The sequence below is a fragment of the Ranitomeya variabilis genome, chromosome 5 (assembly GCF_051348905.1).
Source record: "Ranitomeya variabilis isolate aRanVar5 chromosome 5, aRanVar5.hap1, whole genome shotgun sequence".
Lineage (NCBI taxonomy): Eukaryota > Metazoa > Chordata > Amphibia > Anura > Dendrobatidae > Ranitomeya > Ranitomeya variabilis.
The window spans coordinates 3764053-3779895 of NC_135236.1; the positions used below are offsets into that span (position 1 = coordinate 3764053).

Genomic DNA, 15843 nt, shown 5'->3' on the forward strand with positions numbered 1-15843 from the left:
GGATTACAAGAGAAGACCAGAAAGGACTCAGACTTTAAGGTTGGACTTCAGAAAGGCAGATTTTAATGGATTCAGAAAGAGGGTAGGAAAGTACAATGGCCGATGTTCTAAAGGACAGAAATGTCCAAGAAGGATGGGAGATTTTACTAAATTAGATTCTCACTGCGCAGTGAATAACAATCCCGAAGAGAAGGAACAATTGGAAGCATTTAAAGTGACCAAGATGGATTAACACAGAACTTATTAATTGTTGAAAAGGAATAAAGAAATGTAAATTAAATGTATAGGGGGGGGATATCTAAAGACGAATATAATGCTGTCTGCAGGGAATGCAGGGCAAGAGTTAGAAGAGCTTAAAGCCAGTACTGAAGTGATGCTTGCAAGAGAGACCAAAAGCAGTAAAAAAGTGGTTTGGGTGTATGTCAAAAGCAAAGGAAAAGTCAAAAATGCTATAGGATTTTTACAGGATGAAAGGGGTGAAGTGGTCAAAAATGATGTTGAGAAGCCAAACTTTTAAATTCCTTTTTTGCATCTGTGCTCTGTAAGAAAGCAAATGTAACATCAACTGATCTTCACGGTGCTATCGAAGAAATAAAAGAATCCACTCCATCTATAAATATAGAGACCGTGAGGGAACACTTAGCTAATTGACATGAATTTACATATCCTGGTCCTGATGAATTACATCCTAGAGTACTGAAAGAGTTAGAAGAAATTTCAGAACCACTAGCCAGAATCTCTGAAAAATCCTGGATAACAGGAGAAGTATGGGAGATTGGAGAAGGGCAAATGTTGTCCCTATCTTCAGAAAAAGAAAGAAGATGGAGCCAGAAAATTACAGTCCAGTAAGCCTTACTTCTATACCAGGAAATATCTGCGAACAAATTCTTAAACAGCATGTATGTAAGTACTTGGATAAGAATACAGCAATTAACAAGAGCCAGCATGGGCTTGTAGCAAACAAGTCATGCCAGACTAATCTAATTTCCTACTGTGATGGAATCACTGACTGAGTGGATCAGGGAAATGCTATAGATATAGTATATCTCAACTTCAGCAAAGCATTTGATAAATGATCTCATACTATCCTTGAGTGACAGGACTGCGGTTAGGTGGATTCCTAACTGGCTCAGTCATCATACTCAAATTGGAAGTGTGTTTCAAGTGGGGTACCACAAGGCTCTGTCCTGGCCCCAGTGATAAATGATCTAGATAAGAGAACTGAAAGTAAACTAATGAAATTTGCATTATATGCAAAGCTATAAGGGATAGCCAACACCAGAAAAAGGATTCAGAAGGATCTAGATAAGATTGGGCAGTGACTGATAGAATGGTATTTAACTGGGAGAAATGCAAGATTCTACATCTGAGCAAGAAAAATGAAAATTACATCTACAGAAAGTGAGGAATAGAACTAACAGCAGCACGTGTGAAAAAGACTTGTGTATACTACTAGATCACAGACTGCACATGAGTCAACAGTGTGATGCAGCAGCAAAAAAGGCAAACACAGTTCTAGGCTGTATTAAGAGAAGCATAGAGTCTAGATCACGTGAAGTAATTATCTCTTCTACTCCTCCTTGGTCAGGCCTCATCTGGAATACTGTGTCCAGTTCTGGGCACCACATTTAAAAAAAAAAAAAGGCATTGAAAAACTGTAGCAAGTTCGGAGAAGAGCTACCAAGATGGTGACCGGTCTGCAAACTGTGTCCTACGAGGAACGGTTAAAGGATCTGGGAATGTTTAGCTGTAAAAATGGATAAGAGGAGACTTAATAACGGTCTACAAATATCTGAAGAGCTGTCCGTGTAGAGGGACCGTCCTTATTCTCATTTACACAAGGAAAGACTAGAAGCAGTGGGATGAAGCTGAAAGGGAGAAGATACAGATTAGATAATAGAAATAACTTTTTGATAGTGAAGGTGATCAATGAGTGGAACAGGCTGCCACGAGAGGTGGTGAGTTCTCCTTCAATGGAAGTCTTCAACCAGAGGCTGGACAGACATCTGAGATGAGATGAGAGATGGTTTAGTGAATCTTGCAATGAGCAGGGGGTTGGACACGAGGACCTTGGAGGTCCCTCCCAACTTTAACATTCTAGGATTCTATGATATGGGGGTACTTATGTGTGTATATATGGGTGGTACTAGTTTTAATATGTAAGTTATTAATGTGTGTGTCTATATTGGGAGTACAAGTGTAAGCACACACAGGACAAAATTGTTGGTACCTTCTGGGAAAGGAAAAACACCCTACACTGATCAATTAAATAACTTGAGCCTTACAGAAGTCATTTTCAATCTACCTGTATATAGTCGAGTATAAGCCGTGACCCCTAATTTTGCCACAAAAAACTGGGAAAACGTAATGACTCGAGTATAAGCTAAATTTCAAAAATAAAAATAGATACCACTAAAAGTAAAATTAACTGAGACATCAGTAGGTGGTGTTTTTGAATATCCATATTGAATAAGGAGCCCCACATAATGCTCCATACAGTTCATGATGGCCCCATAAGATGCTCAAAACAAAAAATATGCTACATATAATGCTGCACAAAGGTTAATGATGGCCCCATTAGATGCTCCATATTAAAATATGCCCCATATAATGCTGCATAAAAGGTTAATGATGGCCCCATAAGATGCTCCATAGAATCATAGAATAATGTGCCCCATATAATGCTACACAAAGATTAATAATGGCCCCATAAGATGCTCCATAGAATAATATGCCCCATATGCTGCTGCTGTGATTAGAAAAAAAAATGACATACTCACTTCTCGTCGCTGGGCGCCAGGTGTGGGAGTCGCCGCTGGCTCAGGCCCCCGGCACGCTCGTTATTTACCTGTCCCCGTTCCACCGCTGTGCGGCACTGTGTCTTCCGGGTCTCTGCAGTGACTATTCAGGCAGAGGGCGCGCACTAACCACGTCATCGCACTCTCTGCCTGAATGTCACAACCAGAGGACACGGAAGACCCAGTCTGGTGGTGGAACGGGGACAGGTGAATATCACATGACTCGCCCTCCACCGTCATACTCACCTCATACTGGTGCGGTCTGCACGTCCCTGCTTCTCCGATGGTCTCCGGCGCACGCCAGCAACTTGTTCCTGTGTTCAGCGGTCACATGGTACCGCTCATTAAGGTAAAGAATATGCGCTCCACGCCTATGGGAGTGTAGGTGCTTCCATATTCATTACTTTAATGAGCGGTACCACGTGACCGCTGAACACAGGAAGAGCTGCAGGCGCCAGAGACCATCGGAGAAGCAGAGACCGCACCAGGACCTGGTGAGTATGATGTGACAGCCGTCACTCCTTCTGTGCTGCCTCCCCCGCCGAGCCTCTAGGACAATGACTCGAGTATAAACCGAGAGGGGCACTTTCAGCCTAAAAAAATGGGCTGAAAATCTCTGCTTATTCTCGAGTATATATGGTAAGTTTCCTGAATATCAATAATGAGAATCAGACTTTACTTTTTAGCATGTGATTTGTGGTTTAACAGAAAATAAAAAAAAAACCTACTGAAACTGTCCTCGACACAAATGGTGATTCCCCTGGAAAACAACGGAGAAGAATGTGACAGTAGAGACATATGACACTAAAGGTACCTTCACACGAAACAACTTTACAACGAGAACGACAAAGATCCGTGACGTTGCAACGTCCTGGCTAGCGATATCGTTTAGTTTGACACGCAGCAGCGATCAGGATCCTGCTGTGATGTCGCTGGTCGTTGAATAAAGTTCAGAACTTTATTTGGTCGTCAGACCGGCGTGTATCGTCAGGTTTGACACCAAAAGCAACGATACCAGCGATGTTTTACGCTGGTAACCAGGGTAAATATCGGGTTACTAAGCGCAGGGCCGCGCTTAGTAACCCGATGTTTACCCTGGTTACCAGCGTAAAAGTAAAAAAAACAAACAGTACTTACTCACCTGCGCGTCCCCTGCCGTCCGCTTCCTGCTCTGACTGAGCGCCGGCCCTAAAGTGAAAGTAAAAGCACAGCGGTGATGTCACCGCTCTGCTGTTAGGGCCGGCGCTCACACAGTGCAGGAAGCGGACGCCGGGGGACGCGCAGGTGAGTATGTACTGTTTGTTATTTTTACTTTTACGCTAGTAACCAGGGTAAACATCGGGTTACTAAGCGCGGCCCTGCGCTTAGCAACCCGATGTTTACCCTGGTTACCCGGGGACCTCGGCATCATTGGTCGCTGGAGAGCGGTCTGTGTGACAGCTCTCCAGCGACCAAACAGCGACGCTGCAGCGATCGGCATCGTTGTCACTATCGCTGCAGCGTCGCTTCGTGTGAAGGTACCTTAAGATACGTCCTGTAATTAGCATTACAGGTGTCTACAGACTTGTAATTGGTCAGCAGCTATTTATAGGGTGAAAAGTAGTCATTGTGCTGTTTGTTATCATGGTGTGTGTGTACCACCCTGAACATGGAACACAGAAAGCTTAGGAGAGCGTTGTCTCTGAGATAATAAAGGGCATTATAGACCAACATGTAAAGGCTATAATCTCTACACAGCTGGAAATTCCTGTTACTGCAGCTGCTCAGATTATGCAGAAGTTTAAGGTCTATGGGGCTGTAGCCGACCTCCCTGGATGAGGCCACAAGAGGAAAATTGATGGCAAATTAAAGAGACGTATAATAGGAATGGGGACCATAGAGCTAAGAACAACTTCCAAAGCGATTAGAGGTGATCATCGAGGTCAAGGTCCATCATTGTCTAGTGGCACCACCTGGCGCAGACTTGGCCAAAATGAGCTTCATGGAAGGCGACCAAGGAGGGAACCACTAAAAGAAAATTATTAAAGGCTAGAATGGAATTTGCCATAATACATATTGACGAACTGCAAAGCTCCTTTGAGAATGTCCTATGGATGGAGAAGACAGAACTGGAGCATTTTGGTGTCACATCGGCTCTATGTTCACAGACGCAAGAACAAAGCAGTTTCCACTTGATGTGACACATGGAGAAGCTCTGGGATGTTCTGTGGCGGCTCTGCTGCTTCTGACACATGGTGGAGCTTGGGGGATGTTCTGGGCAGCACTGCTGTATCGGACACAGGGAGCAGCTTGGGGATTATCTAGGTCAGTTCTGCTGCATCTGGCACATGTAGGAGCTTAGAGATGATCTGGGGCCGCTCTGCTGCATCGGACACAGGGAGCAGCTTGGGGATTATCTGGGGCGGCTCTTCTGCATCTGGCACATGGAGGAGCTCGGGGATTATCTAGGTCAGTTCTGCTGCATCTGGCACATGGAGGAGCTTAGAGATGATCTGGGCTGCTCTGCTGTATCGGACACATGGAGCAGCTTAGGGATTATCTGGGGCGGCTCTTCTGCATCTGGCACATGGAGGAGCTCAGGGATTATCTGGGTCAGTTCTGCATCTGGCACATGGAGGAGCTCAGGGATTATCTGGGTCAGTTCTGCTGCATCTGGCACATTGAGGAGCTTAGAGATGATCTGGGGCCGCTCTGCTGCATCGGACACATGGAGCAGCTTGGGGATTATCTGGGTCAGTTCTGCATCTGGCACATGGTGGAGCTCAGGGATTATCTGGGTCAGTTCTGCTGCATCTGGCACATGGAGGAGCTTAGGGATGATCTGAGGCTGCTCTGGTGCATCTGACGCATGGAGCCACTCTGCTGCATTTGGCTCTTGTTCACAAGCAAAGTTTGATCCTCATTATTGATATTTTGGAAATTTACAGTGAAAATGACTTCTGTCAGGTTATTTCAGTGACCGATGGGGAGGTGTTCTTACTTTACCAGAAGGTAACAACAGTTTTGTCCATGTGTATCTATGAGAGTATTAGCTTTTATATGTGGGGTACTACTGTGTATATGGGAGTAATATTGTGTGTATACAGTTATGTGAAAGTGTTTGCCCTCTTCCTGATTTCCTATTCTTTTGCATGTTTGTCACACTAAAATGTTTCCAATCACCAAACAAATTAAAATATTAGACAAAGATAACAAGTAATCACAAAATGCAGTTTATAAATGAAGGTCTTTATTATTAAGGGAAAAAGAAATCCAAATCTATAGGTCCCTGTGTGAAAAAGTGATTGCCCCCTAAACCTAATAACTGGTCGGGTCGCCCTTAGCAGCAACAACTGCAGTCAAGTGTTTTCATTAACTGGCAATGAGGCTTTTACATCTCTCTGAAGGAATTTGGGGTGAAGGACCTTTGCACCCTTCTGCACGTTTTCTTAATGGCTACTAAGATGGTTAGCGGTGATGATGCCGTCATCAGCATCCCTATTACTGTCATCTACATGCTGGAGCACACTTTAAATAGTGTGGGTGAGCAGGTGGTGGTGGTGGTCCCGGGGGAAGAGGAGGAAGCAGAGGAGGATACCTTTAGGGTTAACAATATCTATAAGTTCAGGTCTGTTTTCTCACAGACATTTGCCATGGCAGGAACAAATGGAGAAGCACCATGAAAAGGACGAGAAGGTAGAGGTGATGGACACGCAACAGTTATGAGATGAAGACGATAATGATTCCCTCTGTGTTGTCCGTGGTTGTCAGGAGGGAATGGAGGAAGAAAGCTTGAGTGTTATTCCAGCACCAACACACTGTGGAGTTGGACCTCATGAAAGAGACCGACTCATGAGTGCCTTCTTGCAGCACTATCTGCAACATGATTGTTACCCATATAGTTATGATTCCAAATAATGCTGACTACTAGGTTGGCAGTGTGTTCTATCCACAATACAAAAGTAAATGTTGCCAGTTGCGTCCCCTCCCCGGAAAGGGATGCGCCCATGCTGCAGTGTCAAAACATGCTGGAAGACAATCTTGACAGTGGTTTTCCCCAACACAGCAATAAGGCACACAGTTTGCATCGCAGTGATAGCCTTCCAGCCACAAGTGATAAGTGATAAAATGCCCCCAAAAATTTAAAGTGATGATCAGCCACACTCATGTGGTGCACATATCAGTTTAGTAAATTACTATTGTCAGAAAAATGTAAGGATAGTAACACGGGTAGTTGACTCAAAGAAAGTGGTGATCTGCCGGTATCGGAGGCCTACTGCTACAGGCAGCACACATGGAGACCCAACGCGAAATCTACACATTTCCAAAAAATTTGTGGCAGGCATCAACAAAGTGGCATCAATTTTACCACAGTAGAAAAAGTCGAATAGGGACCGACAGGTCTTCCACTACACCCAACCCAGCAGATGGACACCCAACCAGGAATGTTCACATTTCCAAAAATTTGTGGCAGACGCCAATAAAGTGGCATCAATTTTACCACAGTAGAAATAGTATAATAGTGTTCACATTTCCACAAATTAGTGTTAACATCTCCAGCAGCAACCGCAGCCACATAAGCTCCAGTAAAGATATCAGAGTGTGCAATTACGTGAGAACAATGCAGCATACTAAAAACTACAACATCCAGTAGCAGAAGTTGCAGTTGTCTTTGGATAGGACGTGACGTTAGTGGTTCACTAGTTCTTTCAGAAACATTAGCACCTACCCCACATACACCTCGAACACTAAGCCTAATCCCCCTTCCTCCATGACCTCGCTTTTTCCCAGTCATGTTGCTCATATTAGCAACTAAAAATTAGATTTTTCACTCTGCACAACCTCTGCACACAGCTGAATTTCAGTGGTACAAAATTAGAAGGTGAAATATGGCGTGATGAATCACGTTACTCACAGCAGAAAGAATGGTTTCAGTGTCGATGAGGCCTGAATGACAAAAGATCTGCGCCAAAAAATTTAAAAGTGAGATGTCCCCTACGGTATGACATTAGTAACAGATTTTTTGTTTGTGTGTGTGGATGAGGCCTTTATAACATTGACTAGATTCTGAAAACAATTTCAAAGTGAGATCTCCCCTACTGTATTTCGTTAGTAACAGAAGAAAGAATCGTTTAAGTGTTGATGAGGACTGGATGACAAAGAAGATATGCTCCAAACAACTTTTAAATTACATTTCCCCTACTGTATTATGTTAGTAACTGTCATGCTGCTACAATGCAGGTAGGTGCAGGCTTCACTAGATGGCAGTACAGAGGAAGCCGGTCTGCACCTAAACAAAGCTGACCTGCAGTGCAGCAGTGAGGCTACCACAGGTGGCAGCAGAATAGTCAAACAAGCCGGGTCAAATCTTAGACTGTAGCGCAGAACCAAAGGAATAAGCAAGCTCGCGGTCAGAGACAAGCCAGGGGGTCCATAACGGTCAGGAGAGTATAAGCCAAAAGACAAAGGACAGAAACAGGTCAGGATACAAGCCAAGTCAAAACCAGTGAGTCTGCATTCTAAAGGGAAACACTGAGTCAAGACGGGCACAGGGGTAAACAGAGACACGGGTTCAGACCGCACACGCAGCAGGACCAAGCAGAGCAATTAGTCAGCTACAGCAGCACTAGGCAAAAACTATAAATGTCATCGCCTGCTGGAAGCAGCGCCGATAAATAGCCAACCTGAACCCAAACAGAGGCTGAGAAAGGTTAACTCTTGACACGACCAGACCGAGAAAAAGGGAAAACGGGACTGAAAACTTGGTTTGGATCATGGCCGTAGCAGAAGATTTTTTGGGGGACCTGTATAACATTGACTAGATGCTCCAAACAATTTCAAAGTGAGATGTCCCCTATTGTATTACATTAGTAACAGAAGAATTTGGGGGGCTGTCGGTGAGGCCTGTATAACATTGACTAGATGCTTAAAACAATTTCAAGCTGAGATCTCCCCTTCTGTATTTGGTTAGTAACATAAAAAAATATTTTTAGTGTGGATGAGGCCTGTATAATCTAGAAGATTGTCCGTGGCGTTGTAGCGCCCTCTTTCCTACAGTTGCTGGTAAGGTTCAGGCTTGCTGGAGAAATATGGCCGACATGTCTGATCAGGAACAGGGGCATGACGACGGTGGGAATGGGAACGTACACCAGGATCAATAACAGGGCGGCTATGGGAAGTACGAGATCCAGGATCCAGCCTACAACGATTACTCATTTACCCAACACTAATTACCAGAGAGCGTTTGATACTCATCAGAAGATAGGTGTAACAGATTCGTGTCTCAAGCTAGGCGTAAAAGATGCCCATGAGAAATTGGATGCCAAAGATGCACATAATCTAGAAGACAGGCTCAAAACTATTTTAAACTCCGATCTTGGCTGCTGTATCACGTTTGCAAAAAAAAAATATATATATATTTTAATAATGTGCATCAGCTCTACACACAGAACAATTTCAACACCACTTAAATGGAAAGGTTAGATATAGCGGGCTGTATAACGTTTATCAACAGAAAAAAATGAATATTTTAATGTGCTTGAGGTCTGCAGACAGCTTCATATCACCACAGCACTAAATGACAAGGTGGAATACAGCGGCTGTTTCACATTTAGCTAGTGAAAAAATATTAATCAGTATGCTATACTTGTGCATGGAGCACAATTAAAGCAGTGCACAACACACTTGTAGGACATGTGCCCTACTGGCTTTGTCTATGGATGTCACAAAATGTCCTCGCGTGACCCAACGAGTGGACGGTCACAAAATGGCGAAACACACAAGGGTACACCGGGGACACAATAACAACAGTGAGACCTAGGATAGGGAACCAGGAAATGGACACCAGCTGCACTCTCCTAAGGATGTGCCCTGATCTCTCTGACGTCCCTATATGGGTTCTTTCACCCCGTCACTGAGCAGGATACCTAAGCCCTCACTTGCCCTGCTCCTATCCCTAAGTAGGGAGCTGGCAGGTGATACCACTGGTCCCACCGCTGCACTAATGCAACACAGGGGAAAGTTACAGGCAACAAAGGGATAAAGAAACAATTAACACCACACTTAGCTGTTTCTGCTGCAATGCACCGTACAGCAGAGTAAGGCACCAGATCTCATAATTCAGCAGAAGAACCACAGCACTCAGCAAGCTCCTTCTCCAGCCAGGTTGGTCTTCAAAAGGAAATACTGCATTAACCCCCGATTGCCTGAAAGGAGAAAAGTTTTAATCTGAGAAGCCAGATCTGCCACAGATCTAAACATGGATTGTGACAATGGACCTCCGTAACGGCAAAAAAAATGCTGGAAGGTAAATTTAACAACCACACTGGACACTAGCTACCTACCATATGTGACTGATATACAACCGCCTAACTAACTAGCTGAAATCTTGCTGCTAACAGTGCCAGCGTCAGGAGCAGCCTCTCTGCATTAGTGTCAAAATGGCGCTAAAACAAGATGTCTGCTATTTATATGGAGAGAGACGTGATTTCAGCAGCCAATGACACAAGCCATTGTCAGTACATCAAACACGTGCCAAACGCACATGATACACCATCATTATCGTTGCTAAAGTGCTGAAAATACTTTTGTTGCAATTCAAATATTTTCCCACACTTTTAACAAATGTTACCAATTTTTTTCCGATTTTATAAAATTTTTCTCGTGTTTCCGATCATGAATCTGAATGTGCCATATTCGTGCCGAATTTATGCTTTGCGATCGTTTTCCGAACAAATTCGCTCATCACTAGTCACGAACAGATTGCCGGACATTCCTCTTCTGGTTTTTTTTTTTGGTACAGCAGAATTCATGGTTCCGTTTACTATAGTAAGTCTTCCAGATCCTGAAGCAGCAAAACAGCACCAGACCATCACACTACCTCCACTATATTTAACTGTTGGTATGATGTTCCTTTTCTGAAATGCTGTTACTTCTATGCCAGATCTAATGGGACATAAAAAAGTTTAACGTTTTGGAAGGTGTATCTGTGGAGACATTAGGGTCAGCGGGTGCTTTAGTCTGCTGGCTCGAGACCTCATGGACCAGGAATCATCCCAGGCTTTATTTTTGCCATGGGCATAATACTACTCAAATAACACAGGGTGAAAAACAGTGTGGCAATACTTTATTGAACCACAAAACCGGCAAATAACACACAGAACATACCCAGCACAATACCCAAGATGGTGCAAATTTACAGGCTCACCATTCCACTGACTCACCAGGATAGCAGCAGCTGTGACTTCATAGCTTACGGAGCTGGCTACCCCCACCTGTGGCACGCACAGAGAGGAGGTAGCAACCAGCTTAGAGAGCTGACAGTCCATTGAGTTACAAGGCCAGGTGACCAGAGGGTCACAACCTGTCTTCTCTGAACTATGGAGCCAGATGACGGTGGGTCCCAATCCTGGCTTTCCCAAATATCCATGGGGCCCAGGTGACCGGTGGGTCTAAATCATGACTTCCCTATGGGTTCAGTGATTGTCAATGGAGCAGATCTGTATTTTTTCTGCCGGCCCTTAGTCCCCTAAGCTGACATCCTGTAGAATGTCAAATCTGTGTCCCTTGCGATGGAACAATAATGATGTCCTGGCTGCTGTCTTGTAGAGTGTTTTTGGCTGTGGTTTTATAAAGAGTCTCCGGTTCTTTGGATCTCTGGATCTTTTGGGTGTCTTGGTACAGAGGCATATTCCCTTTATATAGTTTACAACTGTTGTCCTTCAAGCCATCATCCACAGGTCAAGGGGCAGGGGTGATGAGGTTAACCCACATTGTTTGATTTTTTAATCAATTTGCATAGTTTGTCCTCTGTTGTGCAGGTCAAAAACTGGCTGATCTAGACAATGTGTAATCGACATATTAACAAAGATCTATTTTTCAATTACCCCGCATCTCTGTCATCCAGGGTAACAACGCAATATGTTACAACAAACGTCAACTTAAAAGCCTGTTATGAATCCACCTAACCGTAGCCATATCAAGTCATGAACACTGACCTTAACTGAGGAAAGTGAGGCCTGCAGTTCTTTGAATGTTGTTGTGGGGTCTTTTCTGACTTCTTGAATGAGTCGTCGCTGGGCTCTTGGGTAATTTTGGTCTGCCGGCCACTCCTGGTAAGGTTCACCACTGTTCCATATTTTCGCCATTTGTGGATAATGGCTCTCACTGTGGTTCGCTGGAGTCCCAAAGCTTTAGAAATAGCTTTATAACCTTTTCCAGGCTGATAGATATCAATTACTTTGTTTCTCATTTGTTCCAGAATTTCTTTGTATCGCTTCGTGATGTTTAGCTTTTGTGGGTCTTTTGGTCTACATGAATTTGTCAGGCAGGTCCTATTTAAGTGATTTCTTGATTGAGAACAGGTGTGGCAGTAATCAGGCCTGCATGTGGCTAGGGAATGTGAACTCAGCTTCCCAAAGATGTGATAGACCACAGTTAATTTCGGTTAGGTTTTAAGGGAGGGGGAGCAATCATTTTTTCACACAGGGCAATGTAGGTTTGTATTTTTTCTTTTAATAAAGACCTTAATTTATAAACTGCATTCTGTGATTACTTGTGTTACATTTGTCTAATATTTTAGTTTATTTGGTGATCTCAAACATTTAAGTGTGACAAACATGCAAAAGAATTGGAAATCAGGAAGGGGAAAACACTTTTTCACAAAAATGTAGGTAATAATATGTATATGGAGCATCTCTGTGTTTTTAGGCCGTCGCTCTGTATTTGGAGTAACACTTAAATGGAGTTCCACAGGTCGCTGCATTATATCCTTGCTCACTTCGCTGGACATTATCTTGAACGTAGACTGTAGCGCAGACATGAATGCATTTACGGTAGTTAAAAGCAGATTTTGAGCGATTCCTAAAGCCGGACAGGAAGGTTTTTACCGCCTTCAGATTCTGAACCTTTGTAGTTGCTAGTGTGCCCATGTCTACTTTCAGCATGCGCCTACTCTCAGCATGCACCGAGTGTTCCCATAGATAGTCTCGGCACACACCTAGTGGTCCCATAGCTACTCTCGGCACACACCTAGTGGTCCCATAGCTACTCTCGGCACGCACCTAGTGTTCCCATGGCTACTCTCTGCATGCGCCTAGTGTTCCCATGGCTACTCTCTGCATGCGCCTAGTGTTCCCATGGCTACTCTCACCACGCACCTAATGTTCCTATGTCTACTCTCAGGAAAACTAGGTGTGTGTTATGTCTACTCTCAGCATGCCCCTAGTGTTCTCATGGCTACTCTCTCCACACACCTAGTGTTCCCATGGCTACTCTCTGCATGCGCCTAGTGTTCCCATGGCTACTCTCTGCATGCGCCTAGTGTTCCCATGGCTACTCTCACCACGCACCTAATGTTCCTATGTCTACTCTCAGGAAAACTAGGTGTGTGCTATGTCTACCCTCAGCACGCCTCTAGTGTTCTCATGGCTACTCTCTCCACAAACCTAGTGTTCCCATGTCTACTCTCTCCACACACCTAGTGTTCCCTTGTCTACTTTCAGCACGCTCTGTGTTCCCATGTCTACTCTCTGCACACACCTAATGTTTACTTCCTACACGCTCCTAGTGTTCCCATGTCTACCCTCTCCATGCATCTAGTGTTCCTATGTCTACCCTCTCCACGCATCTAGTGTTCCTATGTATACTGCCGGCACCTTCCTATTGTTCCTATGTCTACTCTTGGCACGTTCTTAGTGTTCCCATGTCTACTCTCAGCACACTCCTAGTGTTCCCATGTCTACTACGCTCAGCACGCTCCTAGTGTTCCTATGTCTGCTCTCAGCATGCTCCTCCTAGTGTTCCCATGTCTACCCTCTCCACGCATCTAGTGTTCCTATGTATACTGCCGGCACCTTCCTAGTGTTCCTATGTCTACTCTCAGCACACTCCTAGTGTTCCTTTGTCTACTCTTGGCACGTTCTTAGTGTTCCCATGTCTACTCTCAGCACACTCCTAGTGTTCCCATGTCTACTCTCAGCACACGTCTAGTGTGCTCATGTCTACGCTCAGTTCACACCTGGTGTGTTGTCGGCACCCAACTGGTTTGTCCATGTCTACACTCGGCACGTGCCTAGGTGCCCTTATCTACTCTTGGTTCACACCTAGTGTACAAATGTTTATCCTCAGCACGCGCCTAGTGTTCCCATTTGTACTCTCAGCACAAGCCCCCTCAGTTCATGCCTATATATATCCTCAGTACATGCCTACAGTCCCCATGTCTACACTCAGCACACAATTAGTGGGCCCATGTTTACTCAGTTCATGCCAAATGTGCCAATGTATATCCTCCGTACACGACTAATGTGTTTGTAGTAGAGAATTCTAACTTCTGTTACAATCTGTCTTTATGTTCTTCTCCACAGCGGTGGTCGAGGGGGACAGCTTTGAAGAGGTCTACCATAAAATTAAGGGGATCATCGAGGATCTCTCAGGGCCCTACATCTGGGTTCCTTCCAGAGAAAGACTTTAAAACCAACCTCCTTCTCCAATCCCGCCGTACATAGAGGAGACCTCTCTCTCCTGGAGCATTGTGTATCCGGAGGCAATAAGGCACTCCGGCATCTACCTGGCTCATGTTGCCACCACTACCTGGAGTGCCTGATTACTTCTGAACGGGGCTGACATATCCTCCGACCGGAGACTTAGATATTGTATGTCTACAGGGCTTTCTCTGTGTATCTTTTACATGCAGAAACTCTCTAGAACACAACCTGGTTCTGCTGTTCAGCTCCTCGTGGGAGGTGTTTCCTTGTGAGCCAGCCCCTGCTGTGGGCTGAGCCTATTGTATAAAAAAAGACTTTTAGTCCTGGTTTTTTATCTCGCTGTCTGCGTTTATTTTGTGCATGCGTCTTATACTGGAAGAGAGAGGACTTGGAATTAATGGACAAATACACCATTATTTTCTGCCCCCTGTCCCCACGCACATGCCCTAAGAGCAGTGGGCAATATGGACAATAACTTCCCCTGTTAGGGGCAGTAGATTTATGGATGTCTCCTTAGCTCTCAAACAAAGCCATGGAGGGGTTTAGTGTAAAATGTTCTTCAGGCCCTGTTATGTGAGAAGTTTAAGACCTAATGCTCTTCAGGACACAACGTAATAGAGCCGTGAACTACAGGGCCTGGGAAGGTAAAGGGTTACATACGTACAGTAATAAAAAATAAAACTATTTTATGTGGATAAATAAAATGTTATATATTTACTTGTCGTCTTGTGGTCTTTGCTCAGATGTAACAAAGGGATGTATATCATTGGGTAGTCAGAAACCAATGTCCTACACCACTGGGTACTCAGACGCCAGGGTCCTACAAAACTAGGTAGGCAGAAGTCAGGGTCTTACACCAATAGGTAGTCAGACATCAGGGTCCAAAGCCACTGGGTGGTCAGACATCAGGGATCAAAACCACTGGATATTCATATGCCAGGGTCCTAAATCACTGGGTAGTTAGAAGCCAGAGTCTTACACCACTGGGTAGTTAAATGCCAGGGTCATACATCACTGGATAGTTAGAAGTCTGGGTCCTTCAAAGCTAGGTAGTTAAAAGCCAGGGTCCTTCAAGCTAGATGGTCAGAAGCAAGGGTCCTTCAGAACTGGGAAGGCAGAATCCGGGGTCCTACACCACTGGGTAGTCAGATTAAAAGAAGGATTTTACACCACCAGGTAGTCAGATGGAAGGAAGGGTCCTATACCACCGGGCAGTCGGATGGCAGGGTCTTACACCACTGGGCAGATGGAAGGCAAGATCCTACACCACAGGACATTCAGATGTAAGGAACAGTCTTACACCACTGGTTAGTCATATTGAAGAAAGTGGTGCAATGGTTCTGTGACACCGAGTAGTCGGATGGAATGGTTGAACACCACAGGGCAGTCAGGTGGAAGGCCGTCCAACAGATTTAAAAGATAGAATCCAGAGTCCTACTCTAGTGAATAATCAGACAAACGCTAGGATCCTACATCACTAGGCTACTCTAATGCAAGGAAGAGTTCTACACCATTGAGTGGTTAGATAGAAGGAATGGTTCTACACCACTGAGTAGTCAGAGGGAAGGTTCATACACCACTGG

General features: G+C 44.6%; 1 protein-coding gene across 10 annotated transcripts in view; it reads left to right on the forward strand.

Moving 5' to 3' along the window:
• DLG4 (discs large MAGUK scaffold protein 4) overlaps window positions 1-14977 on the forward strand; it is a 393288-nt gene extending 378311 nt beyond the window's left edge. For all 10 annotated transcript variants that reach the window (XM_077261457.1, XM_077261458.1, XM_077261461.1 and 7 more), the window contains one exon: window positions 14141-14977. In XM_077261457.1, the coding sequence (XP_077117572.1) occupies window positions 14141-14247 (107 nt within the window). In that variant the 3' untranslated portion in view covers window positions 14248-14977. The remainder of the gene's footprint in view (window positions 1-14140) is intronic.
• The last annotated feature ends 866 nt before the right edge of the window (window positions 14978-15843 follow it).